Below are 12956 nucleotides of genomic sequence, written 5' to 3'. Positions count from 1 at the left end.
TAGGATCAAAAAAGAAAATGGAGAAACCCGTGCATCAGTACATGCCTTCCACACATTAAGGTACAAAAAGAAGAAAACCTTTTTTATATACACAAGATCACATGAAGGTGCAAAGCATAACATTATATATTATACGTGAATATTCCAAAAGTAATAAGGATGAATCCATGTCACTGATAAATCCCCAAATGGTCAAACATATAATATAGTATAGTACATACATGTGGAAATTAAGCCATGCGGTCAGTTGTATAACCACTAGTTTTTATATGGTACCATAGCGTGTGGTTATACAACTGACTGCATGGCTTAATTTCCGCATGTATGTATTATACTATATTATGTTTGACTATTTGGTGATTTATCAGTGATGGTGACATTGGATTCATCCTTATTACTTTTGGAATATTCAAGTATACTATATAATGTTATGCTTTGCAACTTCATGTGATCTTGTGTTCTATTTTTCTTTTTGATCCTAGTCTGATGAAGGTCTAAATGTAAGACCGAAACATTATGAATTCTGGGATTGCTTCACTTGAGAACCTTTTCTCCATTACGGAGTTTGAGCAGCAGATGGCGATGTCTTACTACTTATAGCAACATGATGCTATTAAGTCTTGATATTGACGCTATTGGCTTTTTGTCAGCTCTCCATTCTAAAGAGCCACTTGCTTTGTTACTGGTGCATAGTTTTACCCTTACTGACATAACACCTGCTTTTATGTACCACAAAGGTATGTTGTTGGCTGGAATCACACATGCAATTATTTGAGCCAAAACAAGGAGCTTGGTCAAAAAGTTAAATGACAGACTGTTTTCTTCTTGCTAGATTCGTGTTTTTTTGTTTGTTTTTGTCCAGTAGAAAAGTGCAACAGAAGAATGTTAAGAACACACCGCCTTGCCTTACTGTGAACTTTCTTGTATCCCCCTCCCTATAGCTCAGTCCGGAGTCTGCCCCAGTTTTGCTTTGGCTACAGGGAGGACCAGGAGGCTCATCCATGTTTGGCCTCTTCGTGGAGCATGGACCTTATGTCGTGAATAAGAACCTGACATGTAAGCGCTTTATGTCCATTTTACTACATATGAGCTATGTATATATCAGTCAGAAGAGGGGGTCAGTGAAGTCACACCAAAATATTGGCAGGAGGTAAAACCAGTACCCCAGACCTAAAAATTGAAAAATAGTGTAGGAAATGTATATTTTATTTTTATAGCGCCATCATATACCACGGCAATTCATAGACCTTATCACCGTCCACACTAGGGCTCAGTCTAGAACGCCTATCAATGTCTCTGGTTTCCTCCCATTCCAGAGGAAATCCACGCAAAACATGTAGAACATGCAAACTCCTTGCAGATGTTGTCCTTGGTGGGACTTGACCCCAGTGCTGCTAACTACTGAGCCACCATGCTGCCCAGTATATCTTTCAGGGATGTAAACATGGACAACTCTGAATATCTCAATCTATGTATTTTTGGATTAGTTACCTTTTTTCCCCTTCGGTTTCCTTAGTGTTTTACAGCCTGTATTGCATTACTGCTGGATGCAGTTACCAGAGGTCACGGACTAATAGTTTGTACCTCTAATTTTGTTCTTGGCTTATGAGGTGATATATTACCACATGAAAGTTGAACTGCACTAATGGCTTTCAGTCAGCTCAGAAGAAGGGAGATAAGAGTTGGAAGTAGTGATGAGCGAATATACTCATTACTCAGGTTTTCCTGAGCACGCTCGGGTGACCTCCAAGTATTTTTAGTGCTCGGAGCAGGGGTGGATTAAGGGTAGCCAGGGCCTTGGGCTGTTCAGACACTGTGGGCCCCCCAGTCATGTGACGGGGTCACGTGACAGGGTCATGCGACGAGGTCATCATATACCTGAACCAGATTATTCCAGAAAAATAGTTGCTGTGTGAAACTATAACCTGTCAAACATCCATTGATCTAGTCAATTTACCCTTCAGTTGGGAAGGAAAAAAAACACGATACTATCACTATGTGCCAGTATTCACAGGAGATCTGTACTTAGTATGCAGTGTCTGTGTACAGGTAATACAGTGATCACTGGTGACATTATACACAGGAGCTCTGTATATAGTATACAGTGTATAGTGTCAGTGTATAGGTAACACACTGACTCGCCAGTGACGTCTCTAGGTGAAGTCCTTCATCTTTCATCCAGCCAGGACTCGTCTCTGCAGGAAATAAGTTCTCGAGCTCCGCTTGTAGAACATATTACTAAATTTTTCCCAACTTCTACATTACACCACATGAAGAAAAAGAGGCAACATAGTGTCACTCTACACAGTAACAGGACCGCCCCCCCATTTAAAACAGTGTCCTCAAAAAATAAAATAAATACATCACTGCAGTAATAATATCCCTTAATTAGCCCCTATAGTAATAATATTCCCCATCCTGGCCCCCATGTGTCTCATTCCTGGCTTCAGCCATATGTTCTCCCACCCTGCCCTCATGAGTATCCATCCTTCCCCATATGATCTCCCCATCTGTCTCCATCGTATCCATCCTGCCCCATGATCTTGCACGATCTGTCTCCAATCCTGCCCCATGTCTTTCATTCTGCCGCCAGTGTGTCCAGCATCTCTGCCCCCAGTGTCCAGCATCTCTGCCCCCAGTGTGTCCAGCATCCTGGCCCGGGCCCCCCAAATTGCCGTTCGCAATATTAAAAAAAAAGTTCTCCGAGTCCTCACCTGTCTGTGCTCCTTCGGCGATGCTCCCTCCAGCAGCGCGCACTTGCCGGCGACTGACAGACATCAGATGCCGGCGACGTGCTCGCTGCAGCTGACTTCAGCTGCCAGCCTCCAATTGGCCGGCGGCTGTTAACTATTTGTAAGGAGGTTGCTTTCCCTGCTCCTTGCCTGGAACCACTTAGTCAGACAGCTGGGTTGTTGGGGGGAAGACTTTCTGCCCTGGACAGAGGGGACTGCTGGGAAGAGAGGGGAGTGGTCAGAAAAGTGCGGGAGAGAGAGCGCGCCAGAGAGGGGACAGCGTGCCAGAGAGAAAGCAGGCTGCAGCGCCGTGCTCCCCATGACAGAGTGCTCCCCGTGAGGGCACTAAGGCTGGAGTGAGAGTGGGGACTTGGAAGCCTCCATAATCTGAGAAGACTCTTCCCCTGACAGTGCAGAGACAGTGACTCAGTGCAGCCCTGGTGACTGCAGTGACAAGCACAGATCCCTGAGTGTGATAAGTAACTGCCCAGTGTGTGTGTGACATCGTTACTACAGAGAGACTGTCAGCCTGGTGCACAGAGGCTCTTGCAGCAGCCACGGAGACTGTGCTATTTCCTGGTTCCAGTTTCACTTTGAGAAGAACAGGCTGCAAAAGTTTAACCCCGGAGTCTCCAGTTCTCAAAAGACAGGAAAGATTTCAGACTCTTCAAGTGCTGCTGGTGACTGTACCCACATTGGAATAAGGACCCTTCAGTCAGGACCTCCCTGGACTGATAAGTTACAAGAACACTCGTTAACCCTTTTGTTTCCGTTTAACTGTTTACTATTGATTTACTCTATTAACCCCCTGTTTACTCCCTGCGAGGAGAATTTTACCCCTGTTAATAAATCCCATTCAACAGTTGGTCTGTCTGTTCCGTGGTGACATACGCAACCCTGCACTCTATTACACTTGGCGTAGTTGGCAGGATGTCACACGGTAGCGCGGAAGGGGCAGACCAAGCAGTTGAGGGAGGTCCCAGGTCTAGCATCTCCCTGGGAGCCATGTTAGCTAACCTGCCAAAATTTTCAGGGAGTAATGTCATGTTGTGGGGTTGGACGGAGCGCATCCGAGGGATGATGCGGATGCATCCTATGACACCGGCTCTGCAGGCGGAAATAACTGTGATGGCCCTAGAGGGGGATGCACGGGACTCTGTTATGCTCAGACCCCCCCAGGCGAGAGATACCCTGGACAAAGTATTATGTATACTTGAGGAGACGCATGGGGACCCCACTGACGTAGGGGAGCTGCGCATGCGACTGTTCCGCCGGGTACAAAGAGAGGGGGAGACCGTGACGCAATATATGAACGCACTGCAGGAGATTCATACTGCCATTATATGGAAGGACGGCGTAGGTGTGGGGTCAGTTGACGTTGTGCTGCGAGACCAACTGGTGACAGGCTTGCGAGATGTGTTGATGAAACAGGCCCTGCGAGAGCGCATGCGCGTAAAGCTAGATATGACTTTCTCTGAGGTCGGGAGTGAGGCACGCACGCGCGAGCAAGAGCAAGGGGTGGTAGGGCCAGTGAGAAAGGTATGGAGCAGGGAGGTAACAGCCCCTCAATGGGTAGAAGACTTGAAGACGGAGGTAAAGCGAGTCCGTGAGGAGGTGGCTGAATATAAGAAGATCCCTGCTGCAGAGTACAGCCCTCCAGTGCGAGAAAGAGAGACCGCCCCCCAAAGTGAGACTAGTGCCGCTCGGCGAAGACGACTGCCTAGATGCTACAACTGCGGAGCACCCAGTCACAATGAAGAAGAGGAGGCGATGTGGACCCGAGATTCCCAGCTGAAGATAAGAAGAATCTGGGAGGAGATTGAGAGTCTGGGGAAAGCCCTTACTGCCGTTTTGGGGACCAGCGGCATACCCTGAGGTAACGTGCGGAAGCCGCCAGAAAGATAGAGGAGAGGTGCGCAGCATGAAGAAGGCTTCGGTGGTGGCCCCAGAGTGTAACTCCATATCCTGGGGTGAAGAGCAACCGCAGATGAGAGATGTCCCCCGCCGAGGTCGACGATCCAGACTGAAGCGCCCTCCAGACCGTCGCAGACGTGAGTGCTGGTCGTGCAGAAAGGTGGGACACATGTCCAGAAATTGCCCTACCCGAGAAGAGCGGTGGCAGAGATCCGCTCACCCCTCTGAGGGTCCTGCTAACTGGAGGGAACGTCGCCCCTGGAGGGAATGGTACGGCAGGAGAAGAGTTCCTCCTAGGACAAGACAGTACCACAATGTCGGACGCCAAGGAGAGGTGGAGAAGGTGTCAAGCATCTCTGGTGAAATGACTGCGCTATCCCAACACGTAAAGGCGAACCTGGTGAATCTACAGCCTGGGTCTGAAGGTTTTGTTGGTGAGACTCAGTCCAGCGGGAAGAAAGTGACGTTCACTCGAGAAGACCACCAAAGTGCTTTACTACCCTGTCCAGCACGAGTTCCCGAAGGAGAGAAAGTGCCAAGTGTTCCTGCGACACTCGTTTTCAAGGTCCGAGCCAATGAGAAGGAGAAACCACTGATGTCATCCCCTGAGGTGAAGAATGTGCTGGCTGTCAGCTCACCAGTTCCTGATCGGACATGGGAAATGGAACAGCTGTGTGAGACAGGGAGTGTGGTTGAGAAGCCCTGGGAAGTGATGTCCGCAGAGCCCGGCGCAGATGACAGAGTCCGGCCTGCATGGTCTTAATTCATCTGACTCGAGCTTCGACGAGAATGCTCCTGTCAAAGAGAGGGGGAGCTATGGAGAAGAATTGCTTGAACTAAGCCCCCAGACTGAGGAACCCGAGCAAGAAGCCCCTACGCAAACACCTGCTACCGGCAAGGCTAAGAAGAAGAAGAAAAAGAAGACAGCAGTTGTTGATGAAGCAGAGAAAGCATATCTCAACCTGACTGATGAGCAGCTCCTAAACCATTTAGTCTGGGAGTATGTACAAGAAGAAAGGCAGAAGGAGATGCGAGAATCGCAGGTATCTGACTCCCCTCCAAAGAACAAAGAGAAGCACGAAGAGTCCTCGCCCGTGGAATGGCGAGCTTTAAGAGGGGGGGAATGTAAGGAGGTTGCTTTCCCTGCTCCTTGCCTGGAACCACTTAGTCAGACAGCTGGGTTGTTGGGGGGAAGACTTTCTGCCCTGGACAGAGGGGACCAGGGGACTGCTGGGAAGAGAGAGGAGTGGTCAGAAAAGTGCGGGAGAGAGAGCGCGCCAGAGAGGGGACAGCGTGCCAGAGAGAAAGCAGGCTGCAGCGCCGCGCTCCCCATGACAGAGTGCTCCCCGTGAGGGCACTAAGGCTGGAGTGAGAGTGGGGACTTGGAAGCCTCCATAATCTGAGAAGACTCTTCCCCTGACAGTGCAGAGACAGTGACTCAGTGCAGCCCTGGTGACCGCAGTGACAAGCACAGATCCCTGAGTGTGATAAGTAACTGCCCAGTGTGTGTGACATCGTTACTACAGAGAGACTGTCAGCCTGGTGCACAGAGGCTCTTGCAGCAGCGACGGAGACTGTGCTATTTCATGGTTCCAGTTTCACTTTGAGAAGAACAGGCTGCAAAAGTTTAACCCCGGAGTCTCCAGGAGTCTCCAGTTCTCAAAAGACAGGAAAGATTTCAGACTCTTCAAGTGCTGCTGGTGACTGTACCCACATTGGAATAAGGACCCTTCAGTCAGGACCTCCCTGGACTGATAAGTTACAAGAACACTCGTTAACCCTTTTGTTTCCGTTTAACTGTTTACTATTGATTTACTCTATTAATCCCCTGTTTACTCCCTGCGAGGAGAATTTTACCCCTGTTAATAAATCCCCTTCAACAGTTGGTCTGTCTGTTCCGTGGTGACATACGCAACCCTGCACTCTATTACATATTCACGTGCGGGCATTCGCCCGCACGTCAATAGCATTAAACTGCCGCAGCGCCGGTAGGGGCCCAGTGAGCAGATGAGACGGGGCCCGATGCGGGCCTCCTCTACCCACCGGGCCCATACGCCACCATACGCCTACAATAGTTGAAAGAACTACAGGCACATATAGTTTAATGGATGGAATCCTGCTGACAGATTCACTTGAATTTTCGAAAGCTTAGTTGGTTTTAATGCTCGTTACACTGGAATGGCTAAACTCATAGAATCCAGTAATGAACTTTTCTGAAACAAAAGGGGAGGGGGGCAGAGAATCTCCATTGCAGACTATTGGGAAGGGGGGGGGCATCCTCCTCTTGTAAGTAAATAGCCACTTGGAGGAAAAAAAATTCTTTAGCTATGGGAGATCACTGCTTCATCTAAACAGAGGGGGGGTTTGTAGTGAAACATCTGCTTTGGAGATATTCATGATCACGTTCAGTAATGACCACATGTTCCTGCTCTTTTGTCCTTAGTGGTTCATCGGGAGTTTGCCTGGACAAACAAATATTCCGTGTTGTATATTGATAACCCTGTAAGTAATTTATTCTATTTAAGGGCATAAATCGATTAATGAACGTTGGCTCTTTAGGGAGCGCTCCGATTTTTTTTTTCTAGAACTACAGATGCAAAAGTGACCTAAATATACTCAGAGATATAGATATATATATATATATATATATATATATATATATATATATATATATATATATATATATATATATATATATATATATATATACTCGCTAATCCCGCCCCTGCACAGTAGCTCCACCCCCACCTCATCACCACACAATCCCACCCCCCACCCCATTACCACACACAATCCTGCCCCACCACATCACCACACATAACCCTGCCCCCACCACATTACTCCCTCCTTATGTACTGGTGTGCCTTGTTTTTTGCTCATGTTTAATGTATTTGTCTATATTTGCCCCGTATTTCAAATGTAAAGCGCCTTGGAATAAAGGGCGCTATAAAAATGTATAATAATAATAATCCCACCACATTACCACACATAATCCCACCCCCACCACATTACTACACATAATCCTGCCCCCACCTGTTGTGAATTCCGCTCTTGGGCTCCCTCCGGTGGTTATAAGTAACATTTTTGTGAGTTCTGCTCTTGGGCTCCCTCCTGTGGTTTTGAGTGGTATGGCTGCTTCTTGGATTTGGCATCAGCAGCTGTTTTCACTGATCATCTTTCTGGCTCTGCTATATTAGTCTGGCCTTTTCCCTAATTCAATGCCAGTTGTCAATTGTTGAGCTTGGAGTCATGGCTCTCTGAGGATTTCCCTGTCACTCTGGCCATTTCAGCAAAGCTAAGTCCTTGCTTGTCTTTTTGCAGTTCACTTGTTGTGGACTTTGTTGTTTAGCACTTTCTATGTTTTGCTCATTTGTTCAGCTTATCAGTATGTATCTGCAGCGCCCCCACTGCCGCAGGGCCGAGGGGTACCCGGTACCGGGCCTCTGGGTCTCTGCTCTGGGGTTGTCACGGTGGCTAGACCCGGTCCGTGACCCTGCTGAGGGGCGCCCAATGAAAGGTGTGGATGGTGGTGGTGCGGTGCAGTAAATAACGAGGACACCAGGTTGCAGTCTCTTTACCTCTTTACTGAAGGCTTCTGGGTCCTCAGTCCGGAATACGGTTAACCAGGCTGCGCAAGTCCGGCCGGTCCGATGGCACCTCCAGAGTTCCCTTCGCAGGTGGAAATCTGTGCCTTCCTTCTAGCGCTTATGTGTTGTGGTCCTCCCCTGCTGTGCTTACGGGATAGTCCCCACAACTGTTGTGTCTGTTTCTCGTGTTTCCTCACAACTCGATTCTGATGTTCTTCTTCTTCTCGTCCCCCAGATCTTATGGTAGGACGCACCCGTATGACGGGAAGGCTCGGAGCTCTTCCGGGACCCTAGAGTCACCCCTCTCCACAAGTTGCCCCCTATGTCTGCGTAGGTGAGACAGCCAGCCTATAGCTCTCTGCCCTGCCGTTGGTTTGAAGTAATGCTTAGAGCCCTGTACTTCCTCGGCGTTCCGGCCACCGGTTATTTACGCCTCAGTAGGATGTTGCCTCGGTCTAACAGCACGACTCCTACTGGTATTCTCCCTGTTGCGTTGATCTCGTTTCTCATTCAGCACAATAAATCTCGCTTCTTGTCCTTTCTTAGGGCACCGCCGCTATGAAGTGCAGGCGCGGTCCCATAGCTTTCTCTCTGTTTGCCAGGCCTCTGTCAGGATCCCACCCCTGACAGGGACCCTACCGAATCTTCCCATACAACACCCTCTGCCACAAGGTGTTGCCTGGTTCCAACCCAGTCAGCGTTCTCTCTAACTTCCTGCCTAACCCCCAGTTTTACCAGACTGTGAGGAGTGGCCTAATGAATAGTACCCTTAGCTCCCCCTGGAGGCCAGACTGTAAAATGTATTGGTGTATGTGATACCTGGTCAGATGAACTCCTTCAGTGCCATCAGACGTACCATAGCCTCCCTTAGCGGCGGAGCCACAGTACTGCAACGACCAGGACTCTGGGGCGCTGCACTTCTAGTCAGCTAAGCTGGAAGCTCTGGTCAGCAGAGTTTGCCCTCCACACCTTTAGTCAGGTGTGGAGATTTTTGCATTTCTCTGCGGTGGACTTTTTCTAGTTTTTATTACTGACCGCACAGTGTTCTGTCCTGTACTAATTCTTTCTAGCTAGTAGTGGCCTCCTTTGCTAAATCTTGTTTCATACTGCGTATGTCATTTCCTTCTCCTCTCAGTCATTATTTGTGGGGGGGCTGTCCTATCCTTTGGGGATTTTCTCTGAGGCAAGAGAGCTTTCCTGCTTCTACCTTTAGGGGTAGCTAGATCTCCGGCTGTGACGAGGTGTCCAAGGAGTGACAGGAAAATCCCACGGCTACTGCTAGTGTCTGTTAAGATCAGGAACTGCGGTCGGTATAGTTACCACCTGCTCAGAGCTAGTCGCATGTCGCTCCTTAATCACCAGACCATAACACCCACCACATCACTACACATAATCTCACCCCCCACCCCATTACCACACATAATCTTGCCCCCACATCACTACACATCTCGCTCCCCACCACATCACCACACATAATCCCGCCCCCAACACATCACCACACTATTGTTAACTTCATTTTAAGTTAATTTACCACCTGCATAACCGCTATTGAATGTTGTCATTATTTACTTTAGTTTAATCACCAGCAGCATTAATTAGATAGCAATGAGCGTGCCGAGCGTTAGCTGGCTGGAAACATCTAGTGGTTAATAAAAACTAAACCTATAAACAGACGGAAGCATCTGCCAAATAGTTAAAAAAATAAGTTTTTATTAAACAATTTTAAAAAGCCTAGATTGCATTCAGTGGGTAGCTACACACACATAAATGGACCTGACAACACAGGTATGATTACTCCATAGGTTTGGTTAGGACTGAAATATTGTTAAGGAAATCTGCTGTTATTGATTTCAGTCCTAACCAAACCTATGGAGTAATCATACCTAACTCCATTTATGTGTGTGTAGCTACCCACTGAATGCAATCTATGCTTTTTAAAATTGTTTAATGAAAACTTATTTTTTTAACTATTTGGCAGATGCATCCATCTGTTTATAGATTTAGTGATATTTGGAAGTGCCATCGATGGCTAGGCCAATTACTGTTGGTTATATGGTTTAAAAAAAAAAAAAAAAACTGCAGTGGTTGCTTCATGGATAAATCCCTTTATGGGCGAACTATGGACACTGTTGGCACTCTCCATCACCTTATGGGCATCAGGACTATAATCAACACTTTTGTGAGGTCTATCTAAATCATAAATGGCAGAGGATGGGGCTTGATGTATTGGAAGTTCTGTATAAAAGGTTAAAACCCAGATTCATCTTCACGGCATGCAGTACTGACCTGCAGATGCCGGTATTGCTGGTGGTCTTCCAGTCCCATCAATTTCAATAGGGATTTCCCAGTGTATAAAGTGGTGGGGTTTCACAAGGATCTGCAATCGCCTTACTGTGGGAGCGGTCTGACCACTGGGCAGCCCACTGAAGAATGGGTGCGGGGGGGTGCACAGTGATGGTTTAGCAGGGTCTTCTACTTCTTACCTGACAGCCACTGTAACTCTGTGCATGGAACGGACTTCTTTCCTATAAAGCCGGTGGGCCTAAACTAAGAAGACATACCTAGATTAGTCAGTCTGTATTGTATCTTTTTACTCAGTAAAGCGTACTGCTACTAATGGTTTGTAACTTATCATTTTTTTACTTTTAGGTTGGAACTGGTTTTAGCTTCACAAAAGATGACCGGGGGTATGCGGTAAATCAGGATGATGTTGGCAGAGATTTGTACAGGTAACAAAGTTCCAACTCCGGGATTGGATAAAATGCTATTTTAAAAGCTTGTAGCAGATCGTGTGTGTCCTTGCTGCAGAGATGACTGTCAAAATGTTATTCTTAAATGGGAATTCATCACAAAGATCATATCTAGTGATGAGCGAATATACTCGTTACTTGAGATTTCCTGAGCACGCTCAGGTGTCCTCCGAGTATTTTTTTTTTTTTTTCGTGCTCAGATTGTTTTCCTCACCTCAATGATTCACATCTGTTAGCCAGCATAAGTAACCCCCACATGTACTTATGCTGGCTAACAGATGTAAATCATTCAGCTGCGGCGATGAAAACTAAATCTCCGAGCACTAAAAAATACTCGGACACCCGAGCGTGCTCGGGAAATATTGAGTAACGAGTATATTCACTCATCACTAGTCATATCCCAATATGCAGTGGGTATATTGGCAAATACCTCCAATTAGAAATATAGTATAGTTCTCCTGAGGAATCCACACAAAGAATTGACATGCTGCGGAATAAACAACGCTACGTTTCCACACATTTGTTTTCCGCAGCATGTGCACTGCAGATTGTTTTCTGCAGGTTTACATGGTACTGTAAACTCATGGAAAACTGCTGCGCATCCACAGCAAAATCCGCAACGTGTGCACATACCCTACCAGTTCTGGTTTTAATAGAGCCAAAGGTTGGTGGCACTGGATGAAAAAGCAAGTGGGTAGGATGGTGCACTAAGCAGTCTGGCAACGACAAGGGTGCATAAGTCTCCTGTGCATGGTTTGGTCATTGTTAATGCTCACTGTTTAACAAACAAGGCTGAGAACTGTCAGTAGAAAAAATGTATTTCAGGAAGAAAAAGTCCTGACTGAGTACAGCTCGGCGCTGATTCTTGCGGGAGCGCTACCCTTAGTTTTAGGGCCCCTTTCCACTTGCGAGGAAAACGGACGAGTGCAATCCAATAAAAAATTGGTTTGCACTCGGACCAATGTTATTCAATAGGTGTCTTTTCATTTGCGATTTTTTTTTTTTTTTTGAGAAAAAAATCGCAGCATGCTGCGTATTGCTGCGATTCTCGGATGAGACTCGCCAATGCAAGTCAATGGGTGCGAGGAAAAAATCGCACAGCACTCGCACCATGCGAGTTCTGTCCGATTTTTACGCACCGGTGTCCTTTGAAAAGCCGGTAATTCAGCGCGGTGTACAGTAAAATCACACTGACAGGTTAGAATAGAGTAGATATATACACATAGAATAGGTATATATATATATATATATATATATATATATATATATATATATATATATATATATATATATATATATATATATATATATACATACATACATACATACATACATACATACATACATACATATATACAGCGCCTACAAGTAGTGTTCAACCCCCTGCAGATTTAGCAGGTTTACACATTTGGAATTAACTTGGCATTGTGACATTTGGACTGTAGATCAGCCTGGAAGTGTGAAATGCACTGCAGCAAAAAAGAATGTTATTTCTTTGTTTATTTTTTTTTTAAATTGTGAAAAGTCTTTTCAGAGGGTCATTTATTATTCAACCCCTCAACCCACCAGAATTCTGTTTGGTTCCCCTAAAGTATTAAGAAGTAGTTCAGGCACAAAGAACAATGAGCTTCACATGTTGGGATTAATTATCTCTTTTTCCAGCCTTTTCTGACTATTTAAGACCCTCCACAAACTTGTGAACAGCACTCAAACATGGTCAACATGGGAAAGACAAAGGAGCATTCTAAGGCCATCAGAGACAAGATCGTGGAGGGTCACAAGGCTGGCAAGGGGTACAATACCCTTTCCAAGGAGTTGGGCCTACCTGTCTCCACTGTTGGGAGCATCATCCGGAAGTGGAAGGCTTATGGAACTACTGTTAGCCTTCCACGGCCTGGACAGCATTTGAAAGTTTCCTCCCGTGCCGAGGCCAGGCTTGTCCGAAGAGTCAAGGCTAACCCAAGGACAACAAG

The 12956-nt window shown here is 46.6% G+C and overlaps 1 protein-coding gene across 1 annotated transcript in view; it reads left to right on the top strand.

Annotated features, from left to right (window-relative positions):
* LOC143781909 (putative serine carboxypeptidase CPVL) overlaps positions 1–12956 on the top strand; it is a 75813-nt gene that overhangs the window by 4011 nt on the left and 58846 nt on the right. Inside the window, exons 3-5 of the mRNA XM_077268836.1 lie at positions 942–1056; positions 7090–7148; positions 10883–10962. Of these exons, the coding sequence (XP_077124951.1) occupies positions 942–1056; positions 7090–7148; positions 10883–10962 (254 nt within the window). The remainder of the gene's footprint in view (positions 1–941; positions 1057–7089; positions 7149–10882; positions 10963–12956) is intronic.

This window comes from Ranitomeya variabilis, chromosome 6, assembly GCF_051348905.1.
Source record: "Ranitomeya variabilis isolate aRanVar5 chromosome 6, aRanVar5.hap1, whole genome shotgun sequence".
In the NCBI taxonomy this organism is placed as follows: Eukaryota; Metazoa; Chordata; class Amphibia; order Anura; family Dendrobatidae; genus Ranitomeya; species Ranitomeya variabilis.
This window is presented reverse-complemented; position numbering and strand designations above follow the sequence as displayed.